Source organism: Mirounga angustirostris, unplaced genomic scaffold (genome assembly GCF_029215605.1).
Source record: "Mirounga angustirostris isolate CCGP_5_RB_7025 unplaced genomic scaffold, mMirAng1.0.hap1 SCAF_5, whole genome shotgun sequence".
NCBI classification, from domain to species: Eukaryota; Metazoa; Chordata; class Mammalia; order Carnivora; family Phocidae; genus Mirounga; species Mirounga angustirostris.
The window spans coordinates 98,126,883-98,144,506 of NW_026991713.1; the positions used below are offsets into that span (position 1 = coordinate 98,126,883).

At 48.3% G+C, this 17,624-nt stretch overlaps 1 protein-coding gene across 1 annotated transcript in view; it reads right to left on the minus strand.

Annotated features, from left to right (window-relative positions):
- Positions 1–17,118, minus strand: part of KCNA6 (potassium voltage-gated channel subfamily A member 6) — a 45,892-nt gene extending 28,774 nt beyond the window's left edge. The window contains exon 1 of the mRNA XM_064591673.1: positions 11,668–17,118. Coding sequence (XP_064447743.1) covers positions 14,854–16,440 — 1,587 coding nt within the window. The 5' untranslated portion in view covers positions 16,441–17,118 and the 3' untranslated portion in view covers positions 11,668–14,853. The remainder of the gene's footprint in view (positions 1–11,667) is intronic.
- Positions 17,119–17,624: the final 506 nt, after the last annotated feature.

Genomic DNA, 17,624 nt, shown 5'->3' on the forward strand with positions numbered 1-17,624 from the left:
TACATAAAAATTATTATATCTCTTTCAAAATTTTACTATAACCTGCTCCATATATTTGTAAGTGGTAAGTTCTGATCTTTGTCTGTAAAATAAGAGACAGGCGTGGGTGAGCCCTGAAATCCAATGATTCTATATAAAGTTGAAATTTAGTAACTCCAGCTCCCTTTTTAAAAGATCATTCTGGTGGCAAAAGCCAAGCAATAAAGTTTGCCAAGTTATCAAGGGAACCAGCTGTACATTCAATGAATAAGTGAAGCATCCCACAGAATTTTCAAGCAAAAACTCAAAAATTGTCTAGTCCAACCATCTCATGTTACAGATGGAAACACTGGGCCAGAGAATAATACCAGGAGCTATCATCTGCTCAGTGCCAGGCAGGTGACTTGCTCAGGGCCACACAGCAGGTCAGTGACAGACTCAGAATTAGGTGTGATGCCCACCATCTCCGCAATCCACTTATTCAAACTTTTAGTGGATTTAAAGATTTAAAGATGAAAGAAAGAACTGGCTCTTAGGAACTCCTCACAGCCCAAGATGTCCAGAAAAGGAGCAACAGGTACAAAGGCAACAGCAGGTCAAGAGCCACCACATCCTCTCTCCTTTTACCTCTAAACACAGAAAGGAAGCCATGGAAGAAAGAATCTAGTCCTGGGCCAGCTTGGGGTGGGGGGAGGAGTAGACAGTGAGCATCAAGCCTTTCCTGGGGCGAGCAGAGTGAAAGGTAAGAGCCCTTAGTAACACAAAGAACACCTAGCCGAAAGAGCTGCCCAGCAGACTTAAGTCCCAGTACTGGAGGAACTGGGTCTGACTGGGAGGTACCAGCCTCTGAAGCACCATGCGAGAATACCTTGAAAACGGTATTTAGGAGCACTGGAAAGAAGACTGAAGAGCCTGGTTACTTAGAGCTCACTGCTAGTATTTCTTTGAGGCTTGTTCAGATTGTGAATAAGATTTTTAAAATATGATATTTAGTAAAGGCATGCTTGAATATTTTCATCAAAAGGTCTAGTTAGGTTAGGTGTCTGACTCTTGATCTCCAGCTCAGGTCTTGATTTCGGTGTCATGAGTTCAAGCCTCGCATTGGGCTCCATGCTGGGCATGGAGCCTACTTAAAAAAAAAAAAGAAAAAGAAAAATGTTTAGTTTAGTTAGAAAAGTAAATAGAGACACACATTGTAATCTTTGTTAATGAGATGCGTAGAATTTGGACTGTTACACCACAGGGCAACGCCATCAGGAGGCTATCGGTCTGGAGAAGTGCATCTCAAGTGTGGACATTTGCAGCAAATAGAATAGAAACTCCAAATCCAGTTTTACAGTTATTTTTCTCAAAGACTTCTATTTCCAAAAGCTTGGATATCAGTGAACAAGCCGCTATCTTCTTTCACAGTATTCAGAGCCTTATCAAAACACTGATTATGTATGGCTCTTCACAACTCAACAGGAGTGTGGAGAATTTTCAGAAGATTGATAAGAGGCCATGGAATGGTCCATTGGAGAAAACCTTTAAGGACTGAGGTTCCTTGGACTGAAATTCGTCATAAGGAGTTTCAGAAAGGAACTTCTCAAAATTTATTCCCTGGGTTATAGTTTTTGCGGGATGTAACTAGAAGTGACCCCCAAAAAGGGGGTGGAGATACTATGGTAAAAATAATTTGAACAACACAGGTTTAAGAAGTGAAATAAGTTTATTTGCTGCAGGACTTCTCAGGGCCTTTAATCTTATGTTCCCATGCATCGTGTATCTACAAGAAGCAGAAATGTAGTGGCTAGGAACATTTCCATGGAAATGCCGTGTAGGACTAGGACCCTGCAGATCACATTTGAGGAACTCTGGCATAAGGAGTTATTCTAGGTAATATGGTCAGTTGAATATCCATCCTAGTTGGTACAAAATAGCAGGAAGGAAGTTTAAAGTGCAGCAGCAGATGTGTAACTGAGGTAGGAGGAAAACATCCCTACAACACAAATACCAGGGAGTCTGGGTGTTGGAATCTCTCTCCCTCTCATCCCCTGGTTATAGGGATGTTTCAGAACAGGCTGGGATAATGAGGGACTTTTCCTAATGCAGGACAGAGTAATGGATTCTTTGTCTTTTGGAAGCCACTGCTTGTTCAATATCTGTATGTCATTTTGTCTTATTCTCTACTTACTTATACGTCATTGAGTTCAGCTGACTTCCTTGCAAATGAAATATATTCCTGAAATGCTGTATCGAGTCCTATTTTCCACTGGCTGGTATTATAATTCCAAAGAATGTCAACCCCAAATGCATCATGACAGGCACATTTCTGAGCCTGTTCGGCACCCAAGGAGACCTTCTTGCTGGGTCCTTGTGCAGCTTCCTTACAGAAACTTCTCCCAGCTCAAGGCAAGCCCAAAAGTCAGGCAAGTAAATGGCTGGCTGTCCACATTCAGTTATTCGAAGTCCCAGTTAATTCCTAAGTGTGTTGGAAATTCTCACTGCTTCCCAGAATTTTGTATGGATAAGTCACTTCATTGCTTATGTTCTTTCTAAATGGATTATCAGAACAGCTGGGTATTCCTTTCTGCTGCCTGTTTTAGCAGGGAGGGAGTTTTCAGTCTAAGAGGGCATTAAGCCCCTTTCTATGAGTCACCTATGTTACAACCAAGTACTGGATAATTACATAACTGAACCACGGTCAGTGTTAGGTCAGGAAACCTAGATTTGCAAAGGGAGAGAAACTATCGTACATATATTTCCTAAAGGCCTTGATTTACATGAGTTTTTAGTGGTTCTAATTATTTCTAAAGGTTGGGCAATTTTTAGAGGCCCTGCCTATGCCTCAATGTCCAAAAAGAAAGAGGTCATGGAAAAAATAACCCATTTTTATTGAATGCTTACTGTGTGTCAGGACCTGCGATGCACCTAATTAGCATTATGTCCTTTAACCCCACTGGCCACCATGAGGGATGTTCTATCAATGGCCTGATTTTACAGAGGAGAACCACAGCTCAGAGAGGTTCCCAGTGTTCCCAAGGCCACACAGTTACACAGACAGGGTGGCAGCCCTGGGCACTGACTCCTGGGTTGGCTGACATCACCCTTTCCCACAGAGTTAACAGACAGACATGAGGGACTTAGGACCGTGACCTCATTTCTCCCATTCTGCCTCACCTGACACGGCTATAGGCATGGGAGATACCATGCTGCACACGTGGAAATTCATCATCTGGACAGTCAGAATGCAGCAAGAAAAAGAGAAAATTGTAATAGAGTTTGTTAGAGTTCCCACTTTTGAATATACATTTTGAAAAACATCCTCTAGTTCCTTCAGTGAATAAAAAGGCTCCTTCTCAAATCTGGTCCGTAATTCTGCAGTTTGGTCCATAATTCCTTTTCCTTCCACTGGACAAAGGAATTACAACTGTATGAAGTATGCCACAAACTAATTTAAGTTCATTTTTATACAGACCATATACTTTCTTTTAAGTTTAGCTACATCCTCTGATTTCATTTAAACGTGAATGGGTCCCTGCCTGTTAAAATCACCTGTGATAGGAAAGTGATTCTGTTACTTTTGTACACACACACATGCACACACATTAAAAACAACTTTTCAGAACTACATCTATGGGGAAAAGTGAGGCAGACAGTCATTAAGATGGAAGACCCATGATGATTTCCTTTAATCGAGCCTGATTTAATTTTTCCTGTGCTCCTAGAAAGGGCAAGTATGGGAGTCAAGGGGATGAGCAGGGTTAAGGGTCATAGAATCCTTTTAAATTTGGGTTTTCAGAAGTGAAAACAGTCCCCAGTAGGAGATGACCAACATGAAATCTGCTCCTCTCTTGGGACCCTAAGGATTTGGAGATGCCTCTAGCCCAAACTGCTGTTGAACTCTGGCCCCGGAATATTCTGATGAAATAACAGGTAAAGCAAGGAAAAGAGGAGAACCTTTCTTATCTCTCCCAATACAATAATGCTGGACACAGCTCCAACTCTACAGTCAGCTCACTTCTGGCCAGTAAGCCCATAAACAGCAGAGCCCAACTGAGAGCTGAAACCGACAGGGAATAATCTAGGAAGAGAGAGAAGAAAGGGCGTGGGGAGGACCAGGGCCTTCTCAGTGTCGCACAGATGCAGAACCCCCGGATGGTGGGCAAATGCTCCCCAAGAGAGCTATAGGATCCCACTGGCGAGCCCCGACTCATAACGCTGAGTCCCAGCCAGCACCAACAGAGCGATGTCTCACTATCTGACATCACAGAAGTAGGCGGCTGGCCTCAAGTCAGAAATACCCAAACACCGAGGTTTGCCTTTTTTGCATTTTAATAATTTTAGATGGAAATCCTGAATTGCATCACACATTTCTTTGCCCACTTAATTGGACAGAGAACATAACTTAGCATGTTCTTGATTCCTACCAGGTCTCTTCTCTCCAAGCAGCCACCCAGTTCTGTCTCAAGTTGTGACTGCCTCCTGCCCGTGCTGCCAGGCCTCACTTCTCCTTTCACTCTGTTCCGAACAACCACACCTACCCCCATCCCATCCCACAGTCCACTGAGGTTCAGTGAGATCATTCAAGGAAGGCTCTGAGAGGGGCCGCATGCACCAGTGTCCACGGGGTCACCAGGTGAAGTGCGCTGGGCGTAGTACCTTTGGTAGAAATTCACACATAGGACATGTTTCCCACCTAGAACCAAAACAATGCTGTGGGCACAACAAAATGACAGATGGCCCCAGCCTCAGTGGACACTGGGCAAAAGAGAACCCCCTGCGCTTTTGGAAGGGGGCAGCTCACTCAGCCCCTGCCGACTGATGGCGGAAAGCTGAAATGCAGATCAACAAGACCAGACCTTTCGTTTTTCAAAAGAAAACAAAAGTCAAGCTCTGCATGTGAAATCTCCCAATATTTCTTGTATCTTTTCCCAGTTTTATTGAGGTAAAATTTTCATATCCAGTATTTCTTAACACGGCATCGTATTTGACCCACAAGTCACTGATTTAGGACCTATTATCAGGAATAAGCTGCACAGTTTTGGGTTAGGTGCTCTGGGATTATTATTTGGAATTCTGCGGGGATATTAAACCATCTGCCAGGAGACTGTAGGTGCAGAAAAAAAAAAAATTAAGCAAATAAACAAACAAACAAACACACCTCCAGAGGAGCAGAGGGTAATTACTAGGCCTAGAGTGTGGCTAGGTGTGGGTGGGTGAGAGCTTGGGCTCTCCACGCGCAAATGTGTGTGGTGCTCCTGGGTAAATGTGACCCCCCTTCCCTGAAGCATCGAGAGCAGTCCTACAGGAGACACACTCTTTTCCCCATCATGCCAGACTTCTCTCTCTTCCCAGCAATGCCAAACTGCCTTAAAGCTGCTGGGGAGCACCTGATTTATGGTTCAGCCACCACGGCTTCTGGAAACTTTGTTCTTCCTGACACTAGTCCTATGATTTATAAAAGGAATCTGTAACCATCAGTGATTTCTCTTTCTTTCCCAGAACAGCTAAGTACAGAGAAGAATCTAGAAGCTGATTTCTGTTTCCCAGGGTGTCAGAAATCGACACTCCTGGGTAAGATTCTAACTTTCTGCATCCCTCCTATCCTTCTTAAAATACAGAAGTCTCAAATAACCTGCTTTCCTAACTTCCAATTTGTGACAGTTTCCTGCAACCTGGTCACTAAATTTAACAGAAAAACTATAGCCCTATAAGGTTATAGAACATCTTACTTGGTAAGATTAAAAGCGCAGAGCTTGGCTGCCCAGGCTAGACAGAGCCTGAACATGAGCCTGTCTTTGCCCAGTGTGAAAATACCTTTGGTACTTAACTAGAGTAACAATTTTTTAGTCGTTCCTTACAAATCCAAGAGCTGGTTATCTGATGAAGAATTTCTCTAGCTAGACCTGCTGCCTCTGTACCTTCAAAAGTCAGGGAAGAGAGAGCTGAAATTACAAAGCACTTAATTCCACTTCCTACGGACAGCTGTGCTAATGAGTTTGGCTGGATAGGAAATGAATAAAATTGGTAAATTTAATCCTTAAGTTTCTGTTTTCCATAAAAAAAAATATACTGGTGGTGAAGTTAGAAAATGTGAGTCCTAGACCCAGCTTTGCCCTGAATTACCTGTGATCATGGGCTAATCTTTCCACTTGTCTGCGTCAGCCTTCTTCATAAAGAGGAGCATTTAGGGCCCCTCCCAACCCCCTCCCCGTTCTGTCCCTGTGACCCTAGGTACTATCCCTCCCAATGCTCTGGTGCTCCTGGGAGGGGTTTTCTATCTTGGTTGAAAAAAATATCACCAGTATATCCATTCTATTTTTACAAGGTACATTCAGATTACATTTCTATGTATTAAATCACGTCTTAGGTGCCATTATTTAAACAGATTCTGCTGTGAATCCTTCAGGCAAAGAGCCTTCTGGATAAAATAGCTAGCTACCATGAGTCTATTTTTTATATCATATTTCATTTAAATGTTTGTTTCAGAGAACAGAACTGAAGTCGACAGGGATCCTGCCTTTTTTTTCGAGTACAGGTGGTTCCAGCCTCACTCTACGGTGGCTGTTCAATGTCACTGAGGCTCCCTTGGCCCTGCTCTGCTGAGAGTTTACTTCCTGCTAACCTCTTTAACGTGCTGCTTGTTTGAGTCTCCCAACAACTGTGTGAGGCAAGTGGCATTAGCTCCCCTATTTTGCAGATGACAAAACTGGAGAGGCTAAATGAGGTGCAGCTAATAACGTTGATTCAGATGCAAGCAAGCCAAGAAGTCAGAATGGTGTGGGGGGCAGTCCCGTTGCCCTGCCTGGGCCAGGTCTTCTGGGCAAGCTGGAGTGGCTGTGGGAATGAGCACAGGGTGAGGAGAACATTCGGGCCTGATTTGGGACCGCCAGTGAGAGCTACAGTGGAAGCAAATGGGGACCCACAGAAATAGGAGGAGCTAGCTTCTTCCAACTCCAGTGCCTCCTGGCTCCTCCCCCTGAAAGGAGCAAAGGGAAGCAGGAACACACCCTATGTGTTACAGGGTGTCACCACCTGCAAAATGCTGGGGGGGGGGGGTGGAGTGGGTCGTGAAGATGGCCCGGGAACAGAGAGGGATGCTGAGGATGAGGACGAGGGGAGGTGGGATTTTGAAGGCCACTGGAACAGTATAAGAAAACAGAGCTGGGGTCTGACTTATGTGTTCTATCCTTAGGGTTAACTGTGGGACTCTGCATTTGTCCCAAGGGGGAAGACTGGAGGAAGTATGTGAGGAAGGCTCTAGTGGAGCGCCATCCCCTGGGAATATTAAAATGTGGAGGGAGGAGAACAGTGATGGGTAGTAAGGAAGGGTCTATAGAAAGATGTACAGGTTTTCCCTGCTATCCAAAAGTTCCCTTTACACCACTTTTTTTAAAGACTTATTTATTTTAGATGGGAAAGAGAGAGGGAAGGGGAGAGAGAAAAATCTCAAGCAGACACCCCATTGAGGGCAGGGCCCCACACAGGGCTTGATCTCACAACCCTGAGATCATGACCTGAGCTGAAATCAAGAGTCAGACACTCAACTGACTGAGCCACCCAGGCACCCACCCCCACTTTTTTTTTAAATACCACTTTGCTTTTACTAAAGACCTGTGTTAGTACCTGATCTCAATAACCCAAAGAAATCCGAAGAGGATTTTTGCTTTTACAATATGGTAATTGCTTCTTTGCTTTACTTCATCTGGCTTATGAAAGGTTTCACAGGAATGCTCTACTTTTGGATAGCTGGGGAAACCTGCATATATGTATGTGTATGTGTATGTGTGTGTGTGTGTAAATCTGTGTGTATGTGTGTGTATATATATATATATGCATATATATATAGCTAAGTGAGATATATAGCTATGTGAGATTATGGCTCTGTGAGATATATAACTATATACAGAGAGGAGTGGGGAGAGAGACAGGACGTCTGCTGGTTTTCCCTCAAAGAGACAAATTGGCATGTAAATAAAAGCCCATATACACATTTAGGGACCACAAATCCATTCCCTCTTCTTGTTTAGTATTAATCAGACCCTCACTGAGTTCTGTAAATTATGTCTCCCCTGAGGACGACGGGTCACACATTAGTTGTGTGCCCTTGAACATGCCCTCTGAGCCTCAACCGTCTTATCTGCCAGAGGAAAACAATGCCTAGCCCGCCAACCTCATTTGGTTGTTGTAGGATAACAGTAATAACAGCCAATCTTTGTATAGTGCTTATATATTGTTACATATTATACCACGTACCTATTATTACATATTACATAAACACTGCACATATATTAGTTCATGTAATCCTCAAAACAGCTCCGTGAGATTGGTACTATTATTATCCCTCCCTCTGCAGAAAGGGAAACTGAGGCACAGAACAGTTTCAGAACTTGCTCCATGTCACCTAGCAGGCAAGTGGCAAGGTGGGATTTGAATCCGGGAAACTTAGCTCCAGAGTCCTTTTTGTTGCTCTTAAACTTTTATTATATGACAATATGTTTGAAAGCATTGAAGGCATTTTAAATGCTTTTTTAAATGAATGGTGCCATCCTCATTCTTGCTAGGACCACTCCCACTGGGGAGGACCAAAGCAGGGGAAGAATTCACCGGGCAAGGACGGTGCCCTAGCCTTAGACCTATGGACCCTGGACCCCGCCAGCCAGGTGCCGAGCCTCCTGGAGGAGAGGGAAGGAATGGCCTGTCTTCCTGGCCCCTCCCAGCTGCAAGACTGTCTTCCTGTGTTCTTTTTCAAAGCAAAATGTCCCTGCTGCCAAGAGCTGGTCTGTCTGTCTCCTGGAGACTGAGGTTGTCAAGCCCTGAGAGAACAGCGAGCACGTCAAAAATAGCAGCACCAGCAGACTGCGTGGCTGTGATTTCCTTTTGAAATGTTGGTTTTGCGCTCACCAAAGAGCAGGGGTCTGTCTGTGCTCCCTGCAGCCTGCAGCGGAGGCTGCTTCAGGATCCAAGATGTTTTCCAGGGGCAGGCAAAGAGTGTCTGCTGAGGCCCAAGGCAGACTCGGGGAAAAGCCTCTTCATAGTAACAACGATGAGGTCAGAGTTATGTTTAAAAAAAAAAAAAAATTGTTATAAACCCCCACCCGGGTTAGGCCCCCAAGTAGTTTAAGTGATAGCCAAGATGAGACCAGTATTAATGATACTTACGGCCCCTTTTGCTCTGTTGTTCTGGGGATGAGGGAGTCAGCACCCAGTTTGTCCTTCAGAAGTGGTTGCAAATAGACTTTCACCCCCTCTTTAGGGTACCAAGGGAGTGAGAATGAAGAAGGGACAGGGAGGCAGGGTGAACTCCTCTCTCTAGGGGCTCAGAGCAAAGGGACATGACATGACAATCTCCAACCCCCCAGGGACCTCAAGCCCAGAACAGGAAGGTGTTTCATTGGGAGACACGGTAACATGAGAACTAAGAGCCCATCTGTCTTGTATTCCCCGTGGCCTGAATCTGGCAAATTCCCTCTCCCACGAAATCCCCAAGCTCTGGGCCTTATTCTGCCAGAAGCTAATCTGTGCCACCCGAGGCAGCCCGGTATAAAGCAGAACGGAGAGAGGAAATCCTACGGTTTAAAGAATCTCCTTCCCTAAGTGACCTTGACAAGCTAGAATCAGACCCCACCTCTCTCCCCAGGGCAAGAACACACAGTCAAAACCGATCAGAGCTGGCACGGCAGCCAGATTGTCCCGGGAGGACAATATTCTCTGGGAATCCATTTTGGCATTTGTGCGGAGATGCTGGATGACAGAAATACTGCCAAAAGCAGCAGGACTGGAAAGTGTTATGTGAGGAGAAGCACCAAGGGGAGGGACGGATGGGTCCCAGTAAGCAAAAGGCAAGTGAGAGCAGGAGAGCAATGTCTGATGAACAACCCTGGAGCCGGGTGAGCTGACTTCTGTTTGCCCAAAGCACCAAAGACTGCGGACCCCACAGTGGCTGTAAAGGGAGGAGGCTGGGAAGGCGGCCAGCAGAATAAAACCTTGACTCCTGTACAATTTCTTAAGGAATTCTGAGTTTACAGGTGCAGAGACTAGGTGGGGTTTTTTGGTTGGTTGGTGGGGATTTTGAAGCTTTTCTTCTTTGTTTTTGTTTTGCCAGCAAAGTATGAACCCCTCAGGCAAGTTCACTGCCTTAGTCCTATGTAATGAATAATGCCCAGCATACTCACCCAAGCCCAATACATGCTAATCATGCTCTGCACTTACCAAAAATGGCTTTGACCTTTCTTTTGCTTGAGCAAAGAGGAAAAATCCCACAGTGATTTGATTGTCAAAATTAAAAAAAAAAAAAAAGAGGGCAGTTCTTGGCAATGTATTTGAGTAGCAAGGAGCAAGTGCATGAAAGCTCTGAAGTGTCCCCAAGTGGCAGAAGGAAAAAACTGTCATTCCATCCTGGATATTTAGACTGGTCCATCTTTAGAGATGCTAACCTTCTAGATTTATAAAACCAAACAAACAAGGTGTGAAACTCTCAGGTTATCAGCCCCATGCCACTTCTCCCCACCCCCCCACAATCCAATGACTTTTTTTGGTTAATGTATAGAGTTAAACAACTATCACATGTTTTAGAAAATGTCCATTACCCTCCACCCCACCCCACCCCATCTGCCTCACCCCCGCCCCATCCTAATGCAGGGGGTACTACCTACAGCCTACCACCTCCAGCAAGGAGAGGGCACAGCTCCCCTTAAGAACTGGGTAGAGAATTTTAATCCATCTTGTCAAGGAGTGTCCCCTGCACCTGGCACCCCTGGGATATATGCCCTTACTTTGTCCTGCCTTCAGTGTGCAAGAGAGAGAGCTGGATGCTATGAGGGCCTTCAAGTGAACTAAGGGCAGCTTGAGGGCCACTTCTGAGTTAAGGCTTTTTCTAGGCTAATTCCACTCCTAATTCCATTTCCTACTAAGTTCTTGTTTTTGTGTTTAGCTTACTGTTCCTACTGTTCTTTTGTTTTGTTTGGAACCTTTCTGTAAGTTTCTTAAGGTTGGGGGACTTAGGGGTTCTCTCTCTCTCTCTCTCCCCCTCTTTTCTTTTTCCTTCTCTCTTTTATTTTTGAAGATTCAGGAAATTTCTGCAGAGACATTTTTCTAAACCCAGCGCAAACTCATCTTGCTCCATAAATTCAGAACTTGTGATCACAGGGGCGAGCTTGGCAGGAAAGGACAGGACACTGAACTGGCAGGGAATTGTGTGTGAGGGGGGGTGTCCTCCAGCTGGAGAACAGCCTTCTTAGCAAACACCTGAGATCACTGCTATCCTAGAGTTCAGGGTGTGATCTCAACAGAAATGGTACAGCTGCTCCCTGCCACTAAAAAGGTGGAGAGAGGGAGAAAGAAAGAAAGACACATAGAGAAGGAGGAAGAGATTAAAACAACAGCAGGGCAAAAGCCAGAAATGTGACAAGAAGGCAAAAAAAAAAAAAGCCATGAAAATGAGAACACCTAGGAGAAGGGGAGGGGAGTGAAGAGAAAAGGAGGTGACTAGAAAGGGTGGGTGAGGCAGCAGTGAGGGAACAGAAATGGAGGAAGGAGAGTAAAGTACAGGAAGTCACAGAATATACACAGAAGGAGAGGAAGGTGGTCATTGAGGACGAGGACTTCAAAGCCCCGGGTCTCCAGGATGATGTGCTCCCCTCCCCGAGTTATAATCTGGCCCAGAGCGCCGAGCCAGGAACAAAGTTCCCCAACAGGAGAACCTACCTCTGGTGCAAAGGCGGCCAGCTCTCCACCTCTCTCCTTAGGGATGATCAGGCAGGAGGACTATCCCACATCTCAGCTGAGCCTGACAGATCCAGGAAGGCATTTGGGCGCTCCTGCCGGCGAGTCAGGTGTAACGGAGGCCTGACCCTTGCCTTTGCTGGCAGCTGGGAAATCGCCACCCCAGCCGTCTCAGGCAGCACAGAATGCGTCTTCTCTCGATGCTCGGGGCACAAAATCCACACAAAGAGGCTCAGAGTCAGAGGGATCGCTTGGCAAAATCCTTCACAGAAACTAGGTCAGGTCACAGCCTCTCCGTATTTCTTCGATGTCTTGAGAAGAGCCACCTATGAGATTGCTAGGAACAGAGCTAGATAATTCCCCGGGAGGAAGAAGTGTCATTTCTCTCGGTCTCTCTGAGAGCAGGGAGGAGCCTCTCTCTGAGGAGATGGCAGTTCCATGATACTGTCATGGACTATAACTGTCAGGACTCTCGGCAAGGCCCAGCCTGGCCGCCTCTTGAGGAGCATGTCCCCTCCAAGTCTCCCTTTGTCATTTTGAAAAAGATAATATTGACACTGGTTTAACTGGCAGTTGCTTAGCATTCAAATTTCTGAAGAATCAGGGGTGAGATGAGGCAGCTTCGATGACTGGATGGGGAAACCAGGAAGAAAGGTCCAGGGAGAAAGTTTGGGGGAACTGCGTCCCCCCCCCCATTTTCCAAAGGTCACACATCCTACTGGTCATTACCAGCCCCTAAAGCACTATGTAGGAGGTGTTCCCATTTCAGAAGCTGGGAATATGTAGTCTCCTGTTCTCCCTTGCTGCCCAAATCAGAAGATAGAGAGAACAGTCTGGAAGGTTGCTATAGCAACCAGAGTCCCTGGAGAGCCCAGCTCTCCACAAACCCTTTACTTTCAGGCATGCTCTGACTTGAAAAGGAAATGTTTGATTAGGGATGGTGATGAGGATGATCACATACACACATATAGAGATACATGCATACATGTTCCAACATTTACCCTTGCTGAAATCATCCCCATTACCTCTGTAGTGGGCCCTTCTCCTTTCCCCAAATAGCCAGAAGTAACTGAAGGCATTTGGAAAACCAGAACTTTATGGCCTCGGAGCAGATTTCTGAATCATGAACTCCTCTTATCTGTATTTCAGGTTTGGAGAAGCCAAGCTCCCAATCAAGGCTGCCTCTGGCCCTGGAAGGATCCCACTGAACCTGTCTAAAGAGCATCCTCCTTGCTGAAGGGTAAGAAGAGAGACTGAGGCCCAGTTCAAGAGGCTAAACAGGGACTTAAAGAGCCAATAGCCCAGGATAGCCTACTCTTGGGCTTTGGATCTTGGGCAAAACCTGCAGAGAGGTTTTGCCTCTGGGAGATAGGAAAACAGGCTAATGAACTAAAAACTCAAGTTCCTTACTAAAATTCACACATTTGCATAGCATCATCCCCAGCTTCCCAGATGAGTTCATCGACATTCCCCACGAGGTAGGGGGGGGAAGACATTAATGTTCCCATTTAATGGGTGGGGAAACTGAGGCACGGAGAGGAACTGTGGCGCCCAAGTTACCCTGTCAGGCTGTGGCAAAATCCAGATTTAGATCTGGCCCTCACAGGAGCCACAGTGTCTCTCAAGAAAACCCTCAAAAGGCCATCCCTCATAAGTTGCTCCTTGAGAAAATAATTTTTTTAAGAGACATTCTCATCAAAGAGTCTTAAAGCATAGATATAAAATCTAAAACATGTTAACAGTCCTTTCGGTTTCTGAACTGCACCCAGAAGAGCTCAGAACAGTACATCACAGTTTTTCAAGGCAACAAACAAATGACAATGTTACCAGGAGAGAAATGAGGGGAAGTGGGCAGGTGGGATGAAGGCAGCAGTTTCACGCTAGAAGAGGATGGCTTATCCGGTGGTAACACCGCCACATTACTTTACCAGTTAGAGCAGGTCAGCTGCAGCTCCAAGGGGCAGAGCAGGGGAATGTTTGCTTGACTCAGCAAAAAAACCTCTAACAGTGAAGCTGTCAACGAAGGAATGATGTTTCTTCCTTACTCTAAACCTACTTCATTGCCCCTAAAATGGGAAGAACCCCACGTTAGCATCCAATGGATGCTTTTACCTGTCTGCAGGTTGAAGCTAGAGTTTGCTTTGGAAAACCTTCAACTGCAATCCTAAGTCAAATTCCCAGGAAGAAGGGTGGGGGGGCCTGAGAGGGTTGGGGGAAATTGTGGGAGAGAAATTTCCCATCTGCAACAGGGTTCCTCTTTGCACACCTCCCAGATGACAATGTCTGCTTTAAGTGATACCTCTCCTTAGATGATGCGGTCGGGCTAGTTGCTTGACTCTATTCAGCCATTTCTCCTGGCTCTGTGGTTCCCTCTTTCCAGTTCCTCTGCACAGGAAGGCACTTGCACAAAAGGAGTATTTGGCTCTGAAAAGGAACCTTCCTGGAAGCTAGACAGTCAAGGAGGGAAGAACTGAATGTAGACCAAAGGCTGATATCCACTGTGCCAGGACACACCTGGAGGAATCCTTTGGCCCCTTTGGTCTGGGACTGACTCTAATGTCCTCCAAATGGCTAAGTTTAATTGCAGTTTCTCTAATTCCTTCCAAAATTCGAGATGAATAACAAATTTGGAGGCTGTGCAGCTAAAGGCTTTACCAAGGGTCTTCTGCAGGATGACCAGCAGATGTTACAGGGCAGGGAATAAAACAGAAAGATGAACGCTGTTTCTGTCTTCCAGCTTCTGCTAGTTACCACGTAGCCAAAAGCTGACAGGTGTATGCCCCAAAGCAAAGGACACCAAGGAGAGAAATAGGACCCAGGTATGCCTGGTTTCCATCCTGTTGACATCTCTGTTCCTAGAGATATTACAAGCCCCAGACATGAAAATTTAGTCATGAGGGAAGATCAGACGGAAATCTCATCCACGTGACAGAAGATGGGCATGAATGGGTGGCACCGTTAGAATTTCAAGAATGTCATTTAGATGGATAAACCTTGAATGCTGGAGAGATCAAGCAACAAGGTTGACAGTCCAGGTATCTGGACCCAGTGCAGGGGAGGGAATCAGGAATTCGTCTGGAGCTTGGGTGAAGGGAGTGGAGAATGAGAAGGAAGCCTGAGGCTGTTTGCTCAGGGTCGTCCTTTTCATTCACACCCTGCCTGCATCTGTCAAACCTCAGTGAGCATCCTTTTCTCTGCATATGCCCGATGTGGAGGAGGAAGGTAGCTGGGTCTCCGTTCCCTAGCGGTCTCGGAGAATTCAGGCTTGCCAAGTCCACTGTCGGCTGCCTTCAGGTCTGGTGCAGGCTGCCCACAAGTGACATGGGTATACTGGCCTTGCTCCTCCTGCTCCGTCTCCCGGTGGTAGAAGTAGTTGAAGTTGGAGACAATGACGGGCACAGGCAGGGCGATGGTGAGGACCCCAGCGATGGCACACAGCGAGCCCACGATCTTGCCCCCCACAGTCATGGGGTACATGTCTCCATAACCTACCGTGGTCATTGTAACCACTGCCCACCAGAAGGCGTCTGGGATGCTGGGAAAGAGTGAATCATCATCGTCGGCCTCTGCGAAGTAGACGGCACTGGAAAAGAGGATGACCCCGATGAAGAGGAAGAAGATGAGCAGGCCCAGCTCCCGCATGGAGGCCTGCAAGGTCTTGCCCAGGATCTGGAGCCCCTTGGAGTGGCGGGAGAGCTTGAAGATGCGGAACACCCGGACCAGGCGGATCACTCTGAGGATGGCCAGGGACATGGCCTGCTGCCCGTTCTGGCTGCCGCCTCCACTGGCCGACTGCTGCTCCTGCTGCTGTACCAGCTCAGTGCCCAGGGTGATGAAGTAGGGGAAGATGGCCACCAAGTCAATGATGTTCATGATGTTGCGGAAGAAAGCTGGCTTGCTGGGGCAGGCAGAAAAGCGAACCAGGAGCTCAAAAGTGAACCAAACTATGCATAGGGTCTCCACCAGAAAGAATGGGTCAGTAAAGAAAGAGCCCCCAAGAGTACTTAGTGAGGATGAGCCACCTGCCACCATGCTCCCCGGGGGGAGGCCAGGATGAAAGGTATAGGAATCCTCTTCATCTTCGTCTTCCTCTTGACTACCCCTGGAAATTGGGGAGTCTCTGCTCACACCATTGCTTCCACCTCGACCATCTGCACGGAACTGGGGCAAGGTCTCCAAGCAAAAGATGACGATGGAGATGAGAATGACCAACACGGAGACGATGGCGATGCCCCTGGCGGGGCCTGAGCTCTCAGGATACTCGAAGAGAAGCCAGACCTGGCGCTGGAAGGGCTGGGAGGGCAGTGGCTTCTCGTCCTCGCCACCTTCGGGCAGGCAGCCCTCGTCCTCCCGGAAAGCCGCCAGGGCCTCGTCCCCCAGCTGGTAGAAGCGGATCTCCTCCAGGAAGATGTCCAGGGGCACGTTGACCGGCCTCCGCAGGCGGCCGCCGGACTGGTAGTAGTAGAGGATGGCGTCGAAGCTGGGCCGGTTGCGGTCGAAGAAGTACTCGTTCCTCAGAGGGTCGAAGAAGCGGACTCTGCGACCGGGGTCTCCCAGCAGCGTGTCGGGAAACAGCGACAGGGTGCGCAGTTGCGTCTCGAAGCGCAGCCCGGAGATATTGATCACCAGGCGCTCGCTACTACAGCAGCCCCCGCCCCCGCCGGCCTCCGGGAAATCTCCCGCATCCTGTTGCTCCCCCTCCGGCCCACGGACCTCCCCCGGCGCCGCCAGCGTCAGGGATTTCTCCGACCTCATGTCCCCTCCGCGGTGCGCTCCCCGCCACTAGGACGGCGCCCACGACACAACCTCTGGAGCGCGGCACCTCTTCCCCGCTCTCAGCGGCGCCCTCCGTGTAGGGTGGGGCTCGCGCTCCTCCGAGCTCGCGGTCTGGCCTGGCCGCTGGGTCTGTGAGCCCCGAAGCCCCGGTCTCTGCAAGGCTAGGTCTGGAGAGGGGACCCGCACGCAGAGGATTTAGCTCCGCGCCTCCAGATATCCGCGCTTGGGTGCCACAGCTTACTGGGATACCTGGAACCGCAAACTGGCGCGTGTGAAACGGGCTGCCCGAAAAGACGCGTGGCTTCGCCCCCTGCCGTGCCTGAGCCTGGGCTCCAGGACGCGGGGGTCCGCCCTCCGGACGGGTTAGCTCTTCCCGGCTCCCACTGCGTTTCTCCAGCCGCTCAAGCCCCCCGGCAGCCGCTGGGAGCGAAGCGCCAGATGCGCCTCCCTCCGGCTCGGCGGAGACTCCTGGCGGGGCTCGGCCTCCGCCCTACGTGCACCGCGGGCTCCGTCTGGCCAAGGTCGCCGTTCCCGCCGCCACAGCCGCCACCTCCTCCCTGTGAGTCGCGCTGCAGGCCTCGCAGAGGGCCCTGCGGCTGCCCTGGCGCCAGGGCGCGGGGACCCACCTCCCCACCGCCCAAGCCTTCGCTGCAGCCGCGGCAGCTGCAACGGCAGCGGCTCGGCTCTCTGCTCTGCCCTTCCTTCCCAACACTCACTCTCCAAGTGACGTGGCAGGCCCCGCCTGCTGCCCCCTCCCACCCCACTCTCACATCACACCCCTCGCCCAGCCAGGGGCTGCCGCGAGCCAGGGCGCCTTGGAAATAGACACACACTTCCCTCACCAGTAATCTTTCCCGCGCTCGCCTGGCACGCCTCTCCCTTGCTCGCGTTCACAATCGCGGCCCCCTAAACAAGCACCAGCACCCTAATAGCACACCCCCTCCACCTCCTCAATCAGCTTTCCTCATTTCAGTTTACGGGAGGTGATCTGCGCAATGCATTTCACCGATGAGAAAACACACCCCGCCCCACCATACGACACATAACACGGAGCACTGTACCTCCACTCATCCAGAAATCTAATGAAAAAAAATCGAATCATATTTTGTCCCTCGGTATTTGCGAAGACCCATTTGCCAGCTTCCCTAATCTACTTAAGAGAG